We start from the raw sequence: 20393 nt of genomic DNA on the forward strand, positions 1-20393 counted from the left end.
AAAAATGATCAGGAAGATGTTAAAAAAATGTTCAGAAAAATGACTGGATTCAGCTAATGAATAATAACCATAAATAATTTGTGGTGCAACTCCAAGCCATTGATAATAGTTTCCAAGATAACTCCCCCTTTCAGCCCATCCCATCACAGTGGGGCTGCAAACACAGAGCCCTCAGGGTGGAGGTCTGGCTGTGTTTGGCAAAGTTAAAGTTTTCTCTGTGCATCTCCTTAACTGTGAGCCAGGCACAGCACACGCTGTGTGCCCTCTGCCTGGGTTAGGGATCTCCAGAGCAGCTTTTGACAGGCTGTCAGGGCTGCTTTGGAAAGCCTCCGCAGAGAATTATTTTCTCCTCTGGATGCAAATCTCCTGACGCATTGGGGCTGGCACAGCCTCTCTGCTCACTCTTTCATAATTTGCCTTCCCACTTATGTTTCTCACCTTGCATAATGGTTTCAGGATGATGCTTCCACATTCACAGTAATCAGGAGAAGGACAGTGCAATACATGTGGTGGAATGTCACATATGAGCCAAATGCCATCTTTTCCTTTGGCTAGTAGCCTTAGTGAATTGCTGCTTCAGAGCCAGGTTTGGGTTTTAGAATATAAATGAAGAAATGAATTTACACAAGAGTGTGAATGAATGCAGCACTGTATTTGTTTAACCCCTCAGCATTCTCCAGTTCTGACTCTAAACTAACAATATAGATTAATTATACAAAACAATATTAAGAGCCAGAAAATTCAAAAGTCTCTTTCCTTTTGCCTGAGCTGTTGGTGTGGTTTATGACTCTTCCCCTCAACAGTAAAAGGAGATGAAGTGGAAATGGCTGTGCTTGCTTGTCTGCTGTAGTCATTAATATTAATTTTCTAGTTCCTTTTATAGGCTTTAAAATTTTATAGTATGGTTCATAGTAAATACTTTGACCTTCTCAGTACATAAAGTACAAAAAGACTGATGGACAATTTCTAATGCACCTTCAGATTGCAAACACTGGTCCTTGCCCAGAAAATAGTGAAGAAGCTAGTGAATTAGGTTCAGAACAGGCTGTATAATTAGCACAATAAAAGGAAAAAGGCATAAAATTTATTTTCTGTTACCAGTTTTTTTTATCACATCCCATTAAATTAACCTTCAAATCACCAGAGAGATTCCTCTTTAGCTGAAGAACTTAGTATAGAAATCATTAAAAAGCAAACTGTCATAGCCCAGGACATCCCTCTGGCTGCCCTGGCTGTCTCGAGACCCTGGCACATTATTGTAAACATAGTGCACGTAGTTTTTAGTATAAAGTGTAAACGCCACCCAAGGCAGCATGCAGAATGCCATGGCCGACCTGTTAGACAGAGCTCAGCAGATCAGAGAAAGAATGTTATAGATAAGGAAAAATAAACAACCGTGAGAAGCTGATCCTACGCATTTCAGACTCCTTATTTGGCTGCACAGGCTGGGAAACAAAGGCTTTTGCAATCTTGGGGTCATCTTGACACCACAGACCCCGAGACTAAACCAACAAACAAAAAGCCCTTATTTACAGTTGTTTCCAGGTGAGTCTAACCACAAACTTTTTCTTTTTTTCTATTCCCTCCCTTCAGACAAGTAAGACTATAAGGTATGCTTAGTTATAGACCTCCAGTCTGCTAGGTAGTGTCTAGTGCTTTCTTTTGCTAGGCTTTAGGCTTAGAAACATTTTCTACTAGTAAATCATTTTTTAAAATAGTGTTTGATAGCTGATGAAATATTTTAGATAGTCAATGCTGAGAATCAAGTAACATGTTTGTGTTCCTCCCTTTCCCCAGTCCGTTTCCCATCTTTACTCACTGTTGTGCTTCCTTGTCCTGTGGAAGGGGAATACTTCTTGACTTGCCTGTGTTGTTTCTAAAGCAGGAGCCTAGTGAGAAAAAAGCAGCGCTGGACATGTCTCTGTTCCTCAAGCTGCAGAAACGGGTTTCAGAACTGGAGCAAGAGAAGCAGTCCCTGCAGGATGAACTGGACAGAAAGGAGGAACAGGCTCTCCGTGCTAAAGCTAAGGTGGACTCCTTGCAGCTGATCAAATGCTGACACCAGAGTGTCCCTTCTTGTGAAACAGTAGCTCTGTGAATGCTGACTGGCTTTCACTAAATCTTTATCTTCCTCTAGCACTTGCTGTGTTTAATGACCAGTTTTGTACCGGTGCTTAGTTTAGGGACTGGTTATTTTGTTTTCCAGGGTCCTTGAGATACTCTGATAGAAGACAACAGGAGCAAAATGTGCTTGGGACTTCACTTAAAAAATAGAAAAGGCTGAAAGGCTATTTTTATTAAGGAATAGCCATAAGGAAATCTACTTAAATGATGGCGAGAATGGGTAATTGTTCATTTTAGGCTGAAGAAGAAATGTTTCAACCAGGATGCATAGCCAAAGCACTGGGCTTAGAATGTTAGCTGATTGTAATGTAAATTCTCCTGATTGGTCTCCTTAAGTTCTTAGAAAATTATGAAACCAGTTTTGGCAATTGTTTCTTATTACATTTCTACCAGTGAATTTCTTTAGCACTCTGGGGTTCATCCTGCTCTGTTTCATTGCCAGTGGCAGTATGTGATTTTATTAATATTAACTAATTATGTGTCATAAACTCAGAAGTAAAGGAGACAATGCCAATATTCAAACTACAGCAGTTAGCTGTACCAGAATGAGTGTTTTACAGTTTTAAAGGAAAATAATTTGAGTTCTCTTTTGTTTTCCTACTTCAGTGAAGGATTTTTAATTTTCACACTTGTTTGTATTCATACATAGGAGGAAGAAAGGCCTCCCATAAGAGGTGCAGAGTTGGAGTATGAGTCACTCAAGGTAATTCTAAAACAGAGGTTTCTGGGTTTTTTCTAGTAGGACTCCTGCTACCAATTGTATGTGCTGGCATAGAAAATTACATCAGCCCTCCTATTTCCAAATAGTAGCTGGATAAACCAGAACAAATATTCCCTAGTAGTCATTTCATTGTAGGACTTCTCTTTTTGAGGTGTAGAATGTGTGGCTGGGGATACAAAACAAAAAGATCCCCTAAGCCAGGGGGACTTCTCTGTTAAAACATTTAGTACAGCTTGCAAGTTAATTTGAGCAAAAATACAATAATAAATGTAGGGTTTTTTTTCAAAAACATTATTTAAATTACTGCCTATCTTAGACCACTAAAACTAAAAATATTTCCTAATAGTGATCCAGAATTTTCTTAGTCTGCTGACCACTATTTGTTGTGAACTTTTTTTTGCTGAAGGGAGAATAAGGGGAAAAAAAGATTGGCAATTCTGTTTGCCATCAAATCTGCCTGATTGATGTGTGTGTGCTCTGGTTTTGCATTTCAGACAGAAGGTTAGTCCTGTTAGTGTAATCCTCCCAGCCACTATTGACCATAGTCAAGGGGCCAGGGCTACAGGGGAGATTGATGAATTTCTGGCAGTTACACATCGTTTTTACCATTTCTATCCATAATTTTGTACCTGTGGGTTACAGACGTGTTGCAGTGCTGCTGGCTGACAGAATTGTCCCTGTTTCTTGCAGCGTCAAGAACTTGAATCTGAGAATAAGAAACTGAAGAACGAGTTGAATGAGCTGCAGAAGGCCCTCACAGAGACACGAGCTCCAGAGGTGACTGCTCCTGGTGCCCCAGCATACAGAGTCCTCCTGGACCAGCTGACCTCAGTCAGTGAAGAGCTTGAAGTACGCAAGGAAGAAGTTCTCATCCTGAGGTCTCAGCTTGTTAGCCAGAAAGAGGCAATTCAGCCCAAGGTAAATCACTCTCAGCAGGTGCACTGGTGGGAGAGTTACACTGCATCATTAACATGCTTTATTTATTAACAGCCTGCTTGACATGGCAGAAGAGAGTAATCTAGGTTTGAAATCCTTTCTAAGTGTAATCCATTGGTCATTATTAGTGCACAAAATCACGGCAGTCTGAATTAGTATTAATCAACCAGTCTGGGGTTTCTCTACCAGCACTCATCATACCAAAGGTCTGATCCCCCCAGACTCCTTTAACAGTGCATAAATAATCCTCACTGGGAGCTGTATCATTCCTCTAGTGTGCGCTTGATCTGGAAAATAAAGGAATTCTCAAGAATTCCTTTAAATTAATAGTTGAGTAAAAGGAACTGTTTTTTCTACATCTACATGATTGCAAGTCAGTAACATTTTGTAAAGATGACCTCTGAAGATATGTAAAATCTGTATTATTGCTTGATAGGTGCTATGTAGTTTTATAGAAAGAAGAGTAGATTATAACAACTGAAATGCACATCTTCTAAAAAGCTCTGATGGCATAGTTAGGGAAGTAGTAGCTTTGCAAATAATCATTCAACCTGAAAAGGTATCATGTAAATCAAGGAACTAGTAATTTCCACTGAACTGAGCGATCTAGTGTTTCATAACTGCAGCAAGGAATGAACAGATGTGTCATCTTTCCTTTGCTGCTGCAAAGTTATGTCTATATTTGTCCTAAGTAAACTGGGAGTCTGTGGTGCATAAAGATGTGTAAGTCTTGTTTTAAATGATTGACTGTAGAGAAAACAGAACACATTTTTATGTAGTATTTAGAACATTGTAAAGAAGTACTTAGTAAATCTTTCAATAACATTCTCAGCAGTGGTGGGATGCAAGTGTTGATTTTACAGTGAGTATGAGGGAAATAGGAAGGTGACCTGTGGGATGGCCAGCAGCCAGTTTGCAGATAGCTTCTGCTTTTTAGGTTGGACAGCTGCAGCACAGACAGATTTTTTTAATGTTTTGTTTCTCTTCTTTCTTGCCTACCGATTTGATTGCCAGGAGGATAAGGTACACATTTTCTTCTACAGTTACAAACCAGAACTTCCTAAATGCTAAAATAACCCTCAGCAATACTGATCTGTCATTTCCCTGCCTCTTAAGTAGCCTATGTGTTCTTGCATTTTACCTTGATATTATTGAAAAACTTTTCCCATAATTCTGTGACCTTTGCATCCCCATCTTCATGCTTTGCACAGGTTAATTCAAAACAAGCAGATTTAACAGTTTTGAACTGTTGGTTTATGACAACCTGAATATGAAAGGAGGGATTTAGGAATTCATCTAGTCAGCTCCATCCTGTTTCTTGCTGAATATGTTTGAGGGTTAAGGACAGTGATCCAGTGAGCACTGTGATCTGGGTTCTAGACCCCTGTTAACTTGCAAAGCCCTTATATTTCCCAATAAATTAAGTGTCTATGGTATGAAGAAGTACCTTACTTTAGAGTGTTTGCTGTCCTCAGCAAGCAACAAACATTGTGGACTCACATTGTCATCTCTAGATACTGGATGGGAAATGCTGAGTGTTTAATTAGAAAATGTAGTTGTGTACATATAAGAGTATGAGAAACTGAACAGACTCTAAATGATAGAGATTCAGACTGCTGAAGTTTGATAGATTGGCAGGTGAGATACAGCAGTTTACTCTGTAGCAAATTAATTGTAGAAAAACCTCAAAGGTCTCATAAAGATGTTGGGAATAATTCTTTGAGGAGCTTACATATCGTACTGGTTTTCAAATTGGATAACGTAAATCATACTACACATAGAGATCTAGGCTCCATCATTTGTCCACAAAACTGTTATTGTAAATTCTTCTCAAAACTGTTCTCATGAAAACAGCATCTGCTTGTTTTGAAAGTTAAAATGTCAGAATTCCATCTCTTATGTTCATTAAAGTCCTGCAGTACTCCATGGCAATGACTCAGATCAGGCTGGCCAAGGGGGCTGTAAACATCTATTAAGTATTTCAAGTTTTACTGAAGAAAAAGCAAAAGTGCCATAATAAACATCCAAAACTGAAACAAAATGGTACTATGATGCTATCTAAATTAGAAAATCTCAAGCCCTTGTCAATTCTTTTCTGCTTTGACAGATTATTTAAATGCGTGAGTGAGAAATAGTTATTATTTTTGAGCTTTGAAAGACTCCATATAATGCTGTGTTTAAGAAATGTTAATAGAATTAAGCTGGCAAAACTATGCTGCTTCAGTTTTAGTATTAGCAGCTGTTCTTGGTAATTTGAATAAAATGCAAATTCAACATTCTGTGAAATTTATTTTGCTCTGTTTATGTGATGAACAAATGGAGGGAGACTAACATATGTACCCACTTACTAGACAGACCAATCTTTCACCATTTTGTATGCATTTATTTTAAAAGATAAACCAAATGGGCATAGATATTATGGACCAACCTCTTGCTCAGGTATCCACACTTATTTAATGTGGCTACCCAAGGATTTTTGTTCCACATGAAGAAAATATCGATTCAAGGAGTAGTTATGTTGTTAAATTTACTGGAAATTATTGTTCTTTTTCCAGCATACAATGACAGATGCTACAATCCTCTTGGAGGATGTACAGAAGATGAAAGACAAAGGAGAAATAGCACAGGCATATATTGGACTGAAGGAAACAAACAGGTACAAGTTCTTTCTTTATTTTGTGATCACTTGGGGTCTGCTGTGACACACTATGTATATTGTGTTAAGTCAGTTCCACCCATGTATGTCTAGAGAACACTCATAGCTGGGGTTATAATTTGATTTCATTAGTAAAATTGTTGTGGGCAGTATTTGAAAGGATTTGGAAATAATGGGGAAATGTAAAATCAGGCTTTCTGGATTTCCATTTCTTAGCCTTTAATTGCTGCGTGGCCCAGCCTGGGTGCCATTCCCAGGCTGGTTTGTCACCCTCTGAGCTGCAGTGGTCACAATATCTGAGGCAATGTGTTTATTGTAGCAGCACAGAATGCTGTAACCAGCTGGGCTGTCGCTCAGAGCTGAATTGCATCATGCAGAAGAAAAACACATAAACAAGAAAAGTAATTTGCTGTGTTGTTTTAGAGCATTTTTTGTTTCTCTTTTATGGTAACTGTAATATAGTGTGTAATGTCCTTGCCATGTCACCTCATCACCATCACATATATCTCTTGTATTTTTTTAAACACGTTTCTTGAAAGGCAATCTCCCCTGGACTATCATATGCTGAATGAGGACGGAGAACTTTGGCTGGCTTATGAAGGGTTAAAACAAGCCAACAGGTTACCAGAATTCTCAGAATGTTGTTTTTTTTTGCCTTCATTTGTATCTTCTTTTCTAGCTAACTGTGCCCCTTGCTATGGGTTTGCTTTAGCTACAGTACTTCTGTTGCTTTTAACAGTTAGAAAAAAATTCAACACAAATTATAGAAATTAAGGAGTTTCCTCAAACCTAGTCTCTGGAGCTTTCTACTTGTCAGGCTTTATAATTTGAAAAGTTTAAGATGGCACAACAGCCAATACATAATTCATAAGAATACTTGCACAAAAGTAGACTGTAAAATACCAGAAGCTCCACAGCTGGAAACTATTTGTAGCCATGTACTATTTGTGTGCCTTTGCACCAGGTTTCAAAATTGATGTTCCTTACAGCTTTTCAGCCTAAAGAAGTGCAATCATTTTACTAGTTATTAAACTATTGTTTAAGTAGCTTCAGTGTACTCTTAAATTTCAAACTGAAATGGGTCTTCCTCTCCTTGTGTATCAAGTTCAGTAAATTAAACATTCTTCTCCCATGCCAGACTCAAAATGTAAGTCACAAAATAACCACGAAAGAGGCGTAATCCTCAGTTCCTGATGGTGCTGTTTAAGCCCCAGTGAGACCACTGTGGTCTCTGCAAGGACTATGCTGGTCATGGGGTGCTCTGGCTCTGTGTGCTCGTCGGTGTCCCTGACTTCCAAAACACTTCCTAGTCCTGCCCTGACAGCTAATTCACTGCCTCAGCCCTGCTGATGTGCTTCAGTGTCTGCCTTTGGTAGCAGTAACTTCAGAAGGCGGAATTTTGCAATGACTGCTACTAACTGAAGTCTTTCCTTTCCTGGTGCTAACACATTCTACCCCTAACATTGTTGTGTAACCCTGTGAAGATCTAACCTAGAGCAAATGTTCTGCAGAGCAGGATGCGAGTTGGTTTGCTCTGTGCCTCTTGTCCTGGCACTGTAAAGACAAGAAGGTTTATATTAAATGGCAGAGCATTGCAGGTGAATTACTATTTGCCCTTGTGTGCTTCATCAGTCTAGTTACTAATAAGTGTTCCTGCCTTATGCATATTTAAACCCTGAAATATTGTCTAATTGGACACTGGTAGTCACTAGTATTGTCATTTCCTGTGTATGTACAAAATTATGAGTCACAGCCCTTGGACAGTGCCTTGCAAGCAGGAGTAAATCCCCCAGCACTGCCTGGCAGGAGGCTGGTACGTGTTATCCTCACTTCACAGTGAGAAAAACTTGAGATGTGATGTGCCCAAGGGGAAAGAACGAGTTACTGGTGAGGATAAAGCTCCTGGATTTCAGTCCTGAGTCTGATTCTGTTGTTGACTTTTCGTGCATTTAGGACAGCAGCCCTCTGAAAGATGTTGGGTTTAATGCAAAGATAAAGATCGTTCATGTGCATTTGTAATTAAATGGTTTCTGACTGAAAAAGTTAACTCTAAAAATATTTTCTGTTGCCAATATTGCAAGGTGCTAACTTAAGTGAACATAGTGTCATCTTCATCTGGGATTATTTGATTTGTTTAGAGGTAAAACCTCTTTAAAGCCCCTTCAGTCAAACTGAGAAGACTTAGCTGTACATTTATTGCCACGGTGGCACCCTGTACAGTACGTGTCCAATCGAAGGAAACGCAGAGCAGTGTCACAATTAGCTTCTCTCTCTTCACTTTTTGATCATGCTGGCTTAATTTAATTAGAAGGCATCCTAAAGGGTTTAAAGAGTACTCTGCCTTTTTCATTTTCCTTTGCAAGCCATGGCTAATTGTTCCTGAGCAGCAGCTAAAGCTTTACACTCCCTCTTAGAACTGGGGTGTGACTTTGAGTGTGTTCACACAAACTGTTGCTCAACCTCCTTAGGCTGCTGGAGTCTCAGCTTCAGTCGCAGAAGAAGAGCCACGAGAACGAGCTGGAGTCGCTGCGAGGGGAGATCCAGAGCCTGAAGGAGGAGAACAACCGGCAGCAGCAGCTGCTGGCCCAGAACCTGCAGCTGCCGCCCGAGGCGCGCATCGAGGCCAGCCTGCAGCACGAGATCACCCGCCTGACTAATGAGAACCTGGTAAGGGAATGGTGCTGCAGCAGCAGGCATGGGCTCTGACAGACTGCCACACCTGTGGGGCCTTATCGTTTTCCAGATGGCAGCTTCCTGCCAAAAAACTGCACAAGGGTGGTGGTTTTCTTGAGTGTAAGCTAATGGGAGAGAGAGGCTTGTGATTGCTCCTGAAGTAATAATGTTTCAGGAAATTGGTTTGAAGCTTCTGGATCCCAGCTTCCAATTGGTGAGTTTAGTCATGGCTAAATAGAATGCTGATATCTAGGGAAGTCATAAAAACTAGTAATGCCGAGGAGGGGTGTTTCCCCTGAAATATGTTAGTTTATTTCGTTGAAAAACTCTGATGTAATTCTGTAATTATTTTATATAATTTATCTTTCCATTTCTCTCTTCCCTGCCTGAAGCTACACAGATAATCCACCATTTTATGAGCTCCAGCTGTTCAGTATGTTTTGAAAAAAGAAATAGTTCCATAAGAAGAAACTTGGTTAGAAGTCACTTAGCTAATAGCTGGTATTCCATGTGTACTGCACAACATTTTTGTGTGAAGGAAGGATTGGGCAAAACTCCCTACCTTCTTCCACAAAGGAATATGTTCATCCTATGTGGGTCACTTCATTTCTGGGGAAATCTTCTGAAGAGACCTGTGTTGGCATATATTTGGCTTGTCATTGGTAAAGGGAAACAAGCTACTTCAGCCAGAAAAATCCTGGCTGTGAAAGTCATTGCTTCCTCCAAACAAGCCAAGGTGTAGTGTGTCTTGCTAACGTACATGCCAGAAGTTATCATTGTTGGGGTCTTGTCTTAATACCAAAGATTTTGAGCAAAGTATCAGATAATTCTGATACATGTTTGAGAACGGGCTAAAAGTGTAAGTTTGCCTCAGCAGCCGCAGTCTCTCACAAAGGTAGATGGTGAATGTTGCCTCAGCAGCTCCCTCCTGCTGCTTAGTCATATGTTATGTTTTTTTGCCTTTTTTCCTCCCAGAGACCTACTCATCACACAGTGTTCCCAAGACAACACACAGTCATGTAATTATATCCCAAAGAAGTTCTCTTTGTTTTCAAATACACTGAATGGAATTTTACTTGTTAAATATAGACTCGTTCCTTAGTATTTCACATCAGATGTTTGAGTAGTGCAAGTCCACTCCAAGACAAGTGTATGTTTCAGTTCCACTCTTAGCCCTGGAGTGAAAACAATTTGCAGCTTTCCAGATGCCATGTTAGAATTGTAGTGTTCACTGCAATCCCATCTTGATTAGCATAAGAAAATGTCCTGTCCCTGTTCTCACAAAGGTTATATTCCATGCTCTCACAGTCCTAATACGGCCCATTTTTAAAAGATTTGACTGTTCTGCAACTCATCTACATCAGCTTCTCTCTGAGAGGTGCTGGCATGAACACAGCTAAGGCCTAGACTACCTAAAAATAGGAGATTCTTGATCTTGTTGTATTCTGATTTAATCTGTACAGTGCTCACTGAAGTTTCAGTGTCTCAGAGGGAGGGAGAAAACCAATCCTGTCCCTATTTTTGCAGTTTTTTGAGGAGTTGTATGCAGATGATCCCAAGAAGTATCAGTTGTACCGGATTTCCCTTTACAAGCGGATGATTGTATGTAGCTCACGTGAACCCTGTTTTCTGTTGTCTCGGTCGCTGTTTCTGAAGCACTAATTGAAAAGCAGGCTGTCTCCTTTTCTCCCTTTCAGAGGAAATACCCCTGCAGAGAGCTTCACCATGCCAATTACTTCCTTCACTGCTTTTTTTGTTAATCTTGGTGTCCTTTGTGTAATCTGTGTTTCTTTTTGATGCACAGTTTTGTTACTAATACGAGCCTTGCGCTGTGAGCAAAGCAGTTGCTTTTTGAATACTACTTAATATTGCCCTGGAAAAGAGGTACATGATGCAAAAGATGTTCAATTTTCAAAACTACTCTTTGGTTTGAAACTTTGATACATTTAGATTCAGTTCAGACAAGTAGAGAACTGATCGTACAGGTCCTTACCAAGGTGAATAATGCCAGCAATCCAGTCATAGCCTGAATTTATTCTTATTATAATATTTTTCAGAAATGCAAAATATGAAGAATGCCATTGGTGATAATATTTTCACAGTCATTAAAAACAGCACCATATGTGAGCTTGAAAGAACATAATTTATGAGTTTCCAGATCTTAATGAAATCTGTTAAATCTTTTTTGAGGAACCATAGAAAAAACCTCATTTGTCCTCACATAGAGGTTGTTCTGAAATCATATCCCTTCCCTGATACATTCAAAACAGTCTGTCAAACATACATGTATCTTTTTGTTAGTTTCAGGAGAAACAGAATTATCTGACAACAAGTATGTAATGTTATTAATAGGATTTCTGTTGTAAAATCGAACAGTGTTTTGGATGTGAAGCATGGCCTCGATTCTGTTTTCAACAGGTCTAATATCTTACTGCTCAAGTATACTGTATTAGCTTGTAAACTCTTTTACTATGTGATTAAGGATTGTGCCCATGCTGCAGTAAAATTTTTCAGTACTTCAAAAGAGGTGTAGTTTCCCAGATGATGCTTTTGATGCGGGGAGTTCACAATCCCTTATGCTCCTACCAGTGCCAAAAATAATCCTCCTGCTTAGGTTTTTCTTCTAAGCTGCTTTCAACACTTAACCTGGAATGGCTTTCAGGTTGTTTGAGCTTGAGGTTTTGCTTTCCTTAGAACAACTTTCCCTTTTTTAATTACACAATTATTTTATGAATGTACAATAATAGATATGTCATAGGACTATTCAAAGATAGATTTCTGGGGAGTGTTCCTTTGAAGGACAAATACAGTTTATTAAAATAATAGAACTTTTAGGTGCTATAGATGTAATTCAGGTACAGAATAAAAACATGTAAGAAACCAGTTTCAGTGTAAGGAAATGTGATGACAGCAAGAAATGTTGTTTGGATATTTGATTTGGTACATTTGAGTGCAAGTTATGGTCTTTCCTAGGAATCTCTGTCATCCTCTGATAACATAGATAGGTCTGAATAAGGAGTCAGTCTTAAAGACAGGAATAAATGATGCAGAAATACAGGATAGCTGTTTAATAACAAAGAAAATAATTCCTGTAAGGCATTTGGAAGAGCAGGGAGGAAGCATTAGGGAGATTTGTTTGCAGCAAAATATCTTCTACTGTACAAACTGACCTCATTCTGAGTATCTGCAGGATCTACCTGCCTATGAGCTTTGCCTTTGTCATGCTGCATATAACTTAATAATATTTGCAATATTTGGCTTGTGTTATAGGCAGTGTACCAGCTTGCAACCCTTGGCCAGAGGATGGCACTTCTGTTCAGCTTTCGTAACTCTATAACAGCACTGTTTGTCTCTGTCACATGGCACAGGATTGTTCCCATATCTTAATCTTTCCCTTATTTGAATTTATAGGATTTAATGGAGCAGCTGGAAAAGCAGGACAAAACTGTTCGCAAGTTAAAGAAGCAGCTGAAAGTATTTGCTAAGAAGATTGGTGAACTCGAAGGTACTTTTATATTTGAGAGAAAGATTTTGGTTTACTTTGTGATCTCATTGTCATCATACCCATCTGTTTTAGCAGTTGTGAGGTCTTCAGTAGCTTTAGCCTCTGCTGATTGCAGAAACAGGATGTATGCTCAGACCTCTGTGTGTTCCTTTATGAACCTTTAGTAGATGAGAAGAGGAGACTGGTGTTTCTCTGAAGGCAGAAAGTGTTCAAACATAAAAGAAGGTTTCCTGCACTGTTTGTGAACTCAAAGACAGTATCTGGTTTTGCCAAGAGAAAAGCAGTGCTAAATATGACCCAGGCAAAAACGAGTTACCCAGTTTTCCTTTGAATGTGAAGATTAGTTACTCCAATTAAGTGTTTAAAAAAAAAAAAAATCTTACAATATTGTTCTGTTACTTCTCTGGACATGATCACAGTAATGTTCATACATAATACAGAGTGGGAAAATGCTCCTGAAAATATAATTTGGTCTGTGTTTATTGCCTAATTAACTTAGAAAGATAGAGTAGGTCTGACTGGGATGGAGTTAAATTTCACCATAGCTGCCTGTGTGATGCTGTGTTTTGGATTTGAGTCTATAACACTGCTGGGAACACACTCGTGTTTTGGCTACTGCTGGACAGTGTCAAGGTTTCCTTTTTTCCCCACTCTGTCCCCTCAGTAAGCTGAGGTGGGAGGGCACAAGGGCACACAGCCAGGACAGCTGACCCAGTCTGGCCAAAGGAATATTCCATATGCTGCACCTCCAAATGTCAGGAGCCACAGGAGGGTATTTTGCACACAAGGTAGGTGTTGTTTGAGACTGGCTGGACATCAGTTCCCTCAGGGTGGGGGTTTATCATGAGTGATTGCCTCTGCTTTGCTTCCTGCCCCCCAGCCTCTTTTTCCTTCACTTGGTAAAACACCTTTTTCTCAACTAACGAGTTTTCTCCATTTTGATCTTAGTATTCTCTTCCCTGTCCTGCTGGAGCCAGGACTTTCCTAAGGAATGTTACAGAAATGTCTCTAGTATCTATTTGTTTCACTGGAAAATGTAATATTTCTTTCCATTCTCTCTCTGAAGTGGGCCAGATGGAGAACATATCACCTGGACAAATCATTGATGAACCTATTCGTCCAGTTAACATTCCACGAAAAGAAAAGGACTTCCAAGGGATGTTGGAATATAAGAAGGAGGATGAACAAAAACTTGTCAAGAATCTTATTTTAGGTAAATTGTGGCCTTCTCTGTGTCCATGCACTTTGAAAAATGAATTTGCATTAGGAAATGTTCATTTTGGTTTTGACAGCGTTCAGTTTATGTGCTCAGTTCCTAAATGTGTATTGTTAACTAATTGTCCTTCCTGATGAGTATAGTACGTATTAACATGCCTGCGTATTTTTAGCAGGCACTTATATTTTCTTATTCTGTTCTTTTACCAAGAAAGTGGCCCTTAGTTTTGCTCTGAGTTTTCACTGGCTAGATACACGTATATATATATTATATATATTATATATATATATATATATGTGTGTGTGTGTATATATATATATATATATATATATTTATATACACATGTATATGCTATTAACTGGGGAGGTTGCAATTACCTCATATAATGTCTTCCAATGACTTGACACTTAACTAGACAATGTGTGTTTGTTTTTCCCAAGAGCTGAAACCACGTGGGGTAGCTGTCAACCTGATTCCAGGACTACCAGCATATATTTTGTTCATGTGTGTGCGCCATGCAGATTACCTTAATGATGACCAGAAAGTGCGGTCGTTGTTGACTTCCACTATCAATGGCATCAAAAAAGTGTTAAAGGTTAGTTAGTCCGCTTAGTTTAGAAAAAAAAAAATGTTAATTTAAAATTCACTTTTGGTTTTATGTTAGGAGAATGAGGAAAAGGCTTTCAATGAATTGGCTCTGGATTTGTGATCAGTGAACTGCCACTAAAGTCCCAAGGGTTGTGTTAAAAAAATAATAAATTACATGAAATGCTGGCATTTCATCCCTATAGTAGCAGAGATGCATTGAATTAATGGGAAAAGAACTACCTTCTTTTTGTTTTGAATAGTCTCCCTCCCCTGAAGCTCATCTTATAAAGTTTTGGATGTAGTCAGAGTTTGCAGAGTGAGTCTTGTTTATCTTCCCCAGAGTGCTTAAATAAACAGTTTCATTTGCAGTTTTGTTTAACAGATTCCTCATTTGCTTCACCTACAGATTACACTGATGATAATATGTTACTGCCCAAAGTCTTTTCAAGAGTTGGCTGGGAGAGTTCAGCCCAGGTGTATTTTGAAGGCATTATTAAGACATGAATATGTATTATGCATACATGTTTTTTTATTTTTTAAATGAGAGAGATGTGTCAAAAGCCAAGCCTTTAATCAAACTACAAGTTTTGAAAAAAATACTTAGTAAACAATCCTGCAGGAGCTTAGGTATCCATAGGAATTTTTTAACATTTTTAAGTGAAAGAAGTGCACACTGTGGAGCTCTAGAAATATTCTGCATATACTCGATCCTGTGTTCCTTGGTGAGGAGGGTTTGTTGTTTTGTTTCATTTTCCATTTCAGGCTGCCAAAATGGTTGTGATATAAGTGGCATTCATCAAACTAAATTGTTCCCTGCTCTTCCTGCTGGCTCTGTATCATTCCAGTCTTCCCCACTGGGCTCTTCACAAGAGTCATTGAGTATTTTGGGAATATAGTCTCATTGCCCTTTGATTTCTGCCCAGAGCAATTAGGATGGTCTGTAAAACACAAAGATCATGTCTGTGGAGGAAATCGTATTAGTGAAGAATACTAAGGAAAAGAGGGGAGAGTGTTAAATGGCACTTTGCCAAAACTCTTGCTTTCCTAATACATTACTATAATACACAAAGTTTTGCAAAACATCAGAATGAGGATCTACTAGAAAGTGTATTTTAAGCATTTAGTTGTGTATCTTGCATTCTATTTTATTTCTCCTGCCGGTCTTTGCTGAAGTGTGTTTTTATCTTCAGAAAAGAGGAGATGACTTTGAAACAGTGTCCTTCTGGCTGTCGAACACCTGCCGATTTTTGCACTGTTTGAAGCAGTACAGCGGAGAGGAGGTAAGCAGTGCTCTTATTCTGGGTTCTCTTGCTCTCCAGTACTGTTGTCAGCACTGCTCTTTAACAAATCTTGTGTAAAAGATCTAGTCATAATCTTTTAAAGTGGCTAGACCTTTTGGAACGATGGTGACAGCATCAGTGGAAAGCACAGGGATGTAAGATTTGAACCAGCTTCCCTTCATTGCAGGCTGGCACCCAGAGTCTAGATGACACTGGGCTCCTCCCAAAAGGGCCAGCTCAGATTAAGAGGAGGATCTGGCAGCTACCATTATGGTTTTTAACAATGATTCACTGCACTCCCTATAAAAAAGCCCATATTAAGCCTTTTAGCCTTTAGTGTGGCAGACCAGTTGGTTTTTGGAGGCTGTGATATGCCCAGTTCCTCTTTCAAGCTTAATTGGGCGTTTGACCATAGCTGGCCGTGTGAAAATGCCCATGCTGGAGTGGGAGGAAGTCTTGCCTGCCAGAAAGCTGGCAGAGTCTGTTCCTTGTCTCAGACCTGAAATTTTGAGTTAAGGAAGCAGATGCTGTGGACATGACACTTGAAAAGCAAATCCTAGCATTAGCCCAAATCAGATAAAGTTCCAGACTAAAATTTTGAGGATCTGTGACTTAAGGTATTATTTGTCAGTTGCATGAAAGAAAATGCAAATACTGGGTTTGTGTAATACTTTATGCTATACTGAAGTATTAATTTCTGTTATTTCACAAATGCAGGGGTTTATGAAGCATAATACACCTCGTCAAAATGAACACTGCCTCACTAATTTTGATTTAGCTGAATACAGACAAGTACTGAGTGATTTGGCTATTCAGATCTACCAGCAACTTGTCCGAGTGTTGGAAAATATTCTGCAACCAATGATTGGTAAGGAAAAGTTGAATTCCTTAAAATTCACAACATAGTACCAAAATGAAAATTGTGATGGTGGTAGTAGATGTATCTTGTATTTCTTCTTAAACAGTAGAGCTTCATTACTAGTTCTTGTAGTATTCTGTTCAGAGATGACAAAGACTGTTCTGGACAGGTTGGATTAGAGTAAAAACTAAATTGTGACTGGTTCTTCTGGCAGTGCCAGAATAAATTGGTATACCTTACTCATGCTTGGCATAAATCAGGCATTTGCAGGAAGAAGCTGTCAGTCCATTCTGATATTTGTTGCCCTGTCTGTTGGGAAATATCCCATGGAAAAAATAGACTTTAATTACATGAGAACTCTTAACTGAAATTAATATGGAAAAATTGTTTAGTTGTTGTTATTGACAGCAGAGAGGAATTATATCACAAGCAGTGATAAAACTAACATTCAGAGAGGGATTTTTTTTCATTAAGAATACTTTTCATGTTCTCTTCAGACAGCAGTCCCACAGAAATTTTTGTGATACTTTCCAATCACAACATTTAAAAGAATGGAACAGCTCTCAGTTTGCTGACTCTGCTGCTCATGTGACCCCAGGAGGAAAAAAGTACTTTCCTGAGCTAGATTCAGACTGTTCTTTTAAACACACATGCTGGATTCTTTGTAAAAAACCTGTGAACTTGGGTTTTGCCAAGCATAACAGGACACACATTTTCTGGAAATCATGGTAAACTGTGGCTAGCAGGAAGCCCAGCCTGCTCGCTCTGCTTTGCCATCTTGCCCAGCATTCTTGTGTATGAGCAGTTGTCAGTCATTACAATAATGGTGTCAATGAAATGCAGTTTCAGGAATGCTGGAGCACGAGACAATCCAAGGTGTGTCAGGGGTGAAACCGACAGGGCTGCGGAAGAGAACGTCCAGCATCGCTGATGAGGGCACCTACACCTTGGACTCCATCATCCGGCAGCTGAACTCCTTCCACTCGGTGATGTGCCAGCATGGCATGGACCCAGAGCTGATCAAACAGGTGGTCAAGCAGATGTTCTACATCATCGGGGCCGTAACGCTCAATAACCTCCTCCTGCGCAAGGACATGTGCTCCTGGAGCAAAGGAATGCAGATAAGGTGGGACAGCTTCTTACACTTCTCTCGAATGCACTGCTGGAAATCTTATTGGGCTCTTGACATGGCTGAGTATCATTTTGATGGAGCTGCAGAGATCTGAAATATCTGTCTTTGCACACACAAACAGGTGCAGATGATGTTGAACTGATTTGGTGAAATTTGGTTAAAAACAGCTTAGTTGACTTTGACCAAATCCTACCTGACATTCAAGGAAATGTGTTAGAAGCAAACCAAACAGTGTTTCATTATCAAGTGGGAATCAGCTGTAGAGCTGCAGGTGAAATGTTGATAATTGCTTCCTCAGCTTTTAGAGAAGAATAGCAAACATACCTGCTGCTTTTATTTGTACACTGGTGGTGCAGTGGATTTGTCTACACTGGTTTGCTGCATCCTGAGGTAAAGCCACCTGAATAATCTCCTGCATTCACATCACTTGTGAAATGGATTTTACTCGCATATGTCAGGAAATTTAGCCAGGGCATTCTAGTCCCTCAAGTTACATCCCAAAGCCACACTGTACTTTAACGTGGGCAAAATCTCATTTGCCTTTCTTCTTATCACATTTGTGCAATTAATAGGAACAGTAACAAATGGGAAAGACTAGTCAGTGGAAATCTTTGTTTCTGACAAAGACAGTTTTTCTTTCTAGTCCATAGTTTCTAACTGTTATGAAAGTCAAAATCCCTGCCTTAATTGGAAGAAAACAGTGTGAAGACAAAATAACAAAACACATAAGGACAAAGAAGTAGCACTGGGAAAGAGAAATTGCACATGCTTTCCATTTATCCATAATCAAGCATTAATGTTCTTGATGCTCTTACCTCTTTGTACAGGTACAATGTGAGTCAACTGGAAGAATGGCTACGAGATAAAAATTTGATGAATAGTGGGGCTAAGGAAACCCTGGAACCCCTCATCCAGGCTGCACAGTTGTTGCAAGTAAAAAAGAAAACAGATGAAGATGCAGAAGCCATATGTTCAATGTGCAATGCACTGACTACTGCCCAGGTGTGCAAATCCTCATTGTCTGTCTTGCTGTCCCTCCTGAGCAGCTCTCTGCTCTGTTGGTGTTTGCTATCCCTGCCAGCACTGCTGTCACACATGAATTGGAGGTTTCTTACTTTGCTTTGCTTTTAAGTGGGAGGGGTGAAAAAAGAACCAGACCCTTTGAGTCTGATGTTTGAGATAAGTTTTGAACAAATGAGAGGAAGCTCAATAGATTGTGCAGGGTGCAGTGCTGTACACAGTCTCTCAGTTTTTGGAAATCCTTAGAGAAAAGTCTTCATTCAAAGACGTCTCTGTGCTCCAGACAGCTCTGCCTAGGGTAGTAGGGATTGATCTTTCTGCCATCAGAGTTGGTATCCAGCCAAGTTGATGGGCAATTCAAACAGAGCTGTTGTCTGAGAGTCTGCAAACAGGAGTGTGAAGTTACTGTACCCATTAGCCTCAAAGGCTGAACCAAGTGGGTCTCAGTAAACGGACTCCTACTTATGAAAGCTCAGATTTTACACAGATATGTTGCACTTCTTTTTCAAATAATGCTACATTTGCATAGAGCTTGTACAGGAATAAATGGACTCAAGCATCTTTGATGCTTACTGAACAATTCTTGCCAGGAAAAGGAAGAAATATCCCTGTTTCTTTCACAGCTGTGTCAGCACTAGCAGTTGCATTAATAAAGCCATTTTGATTTGTTAATTCACATTACTGCAAAATCACTTATTTTTCTACTGAATAAGAAGTTAGAATTCCATGTGCTGTGTTTTAACTTTTTAACAAAATGTTTTGGTTTTTTAACAAAGGAAATGGAAAAAAAACCAAAGAGTTTTTAATAGGTTTTACAAGTTTCACCCATATTATCATTTAAAGCCTTATGTAATTCTTTGGTGCTTTTAGCCCTGTTTTTAGAGGAATAGCTCACTCTCTTGTGAGTTACAACAGAGAAGTTGTAAGACTATAGGAGGTCATGACTACAGGGTAGAAATTAGGGTGAGAAATACATGATGTTTTTGGGGAGGGGTAGGAAAACAGTCAGTTACTTATGTGATTTTTCCATCATTTGGTATTTTCATCACATATGTAGAAATTTAGAGTTTCTACCTCCAAAGAGCATATATTCTGAAGGAGGCAGTCATTGAACATAGCATTGAGCAGGGTGATGGAATTCTGCATTAATCAATAAAACAGAAAAATAACAGATACTTTAAAATAATTTTCTTTTTCTAAATAGCTGATTTTAAAATTATATTATTAGTAATTATGGAATGCATCTGTTGATTGATCAGTAACATGAACCTGAAAGTGATTGTTTTTCTTCACAGATTGTAAAAGTTCTGAATTTGTATACTCCAGTTAATGAGTTTGAAGAGAGAGTCTTGGTGTCATTTATACGTACAATACAGGTATGTCTATCTTTTCATCAAAAACCACTTGACTATTTCCAAGAAAACCTCTTGGATCAGCCAAAATTGTTTGCATCCTGAAATACATTCGGGAAAATTAATTAAACTCAGCTTTTTAGCTATCATAGTTTAACAGCATTGAAAAGGTAATGTCAGCCTTAAAATTTAAGCAGTCAGAAGTTCCTGCCTCCAGACTTACATGAAAGTGTTTGTTTCCCTGTCAGTACGTATGAGGTTTTCAGGTGAGAGGTTTTTGTGCTTATTCATCTTTGTGTATGTAAGCTCACTTGTATGACAACTTTTCAAG

The 20393-nt window shown here is 39.2% G+C and overlaps 1 protein-coding gene across 8 annotated transcripts in view; it reads left to right on the forward strand.

Annotated features, from left to right (window-relative positions):
* MYO5A (myosin VA) overlaps positions 1-20393 on the forward strand; it is a 97986-nt gene that overhangs the window by 73759 nt on the left and 3834 nt on the right. The window contains exons 26-40 of one of the 8 annotated variants that reach the window (XM_072934093.1): positions 1883-2029; positions 2774-2827; positions 3536-3763; positions 6337-6437; positions 6977-7057; positions 8906-9104; positions 10638-10712; positions 12522-12615; positions 13682-13828; positions 14272-14426; positions 15610-15699; positions 16417-16567; positions 17402-17684; positions 18518-18692; positions 20006-20086. In XM_072934093.1, coding sequence (XP_072790194.1) covers positions 1883-2029; positions 2774-2827; positions 3536-3763; positions 6337-6437; positions 6977-7057; positions 8906-9104; positions 10638-10712; positions 12522-12615; positions 13682-13828; positions 14272-14426; positions 15610-15699; positions 16417-16567; positions 17402-17684; positions 18518-18692; positions 20006-20086 — 2061 coding nt within the window. The remainder of the gene's footprint in view (positions 1-1882; positions 2030-2773; positions 2828-3535; positions 3764-6336; positions 6438-6976; positions 7058-8905; positions 9105-10637; positions 10713-12521; positions 12616-13681; positions 13829-14271; positions 14427-15609; positions 15700-16416; positions 16568-17401; positions 17685-18517; positions 18693-20005; positions 20087-20393) is intronic. The other 7 variants (XM_072934094.1, XM_072934095.1, XM_072934097.1 and 4 more) reach the window with 7 other exon arrangements.

The sequence above is a fragment of the Taeniopygia guttata genome, chromosome 10, assembly GCF_048771995.1.
Source record: "Taeniopygia guttata chromosome 10, bTaeGut7.mat, whole genome shotgun sequence".
Lineage (NCBI taxonomy): Eukaryota > Metazoa > Chordata > Aves > Passeriformes > Estrildidae > Taeniopygia > Taeniopygia guttata.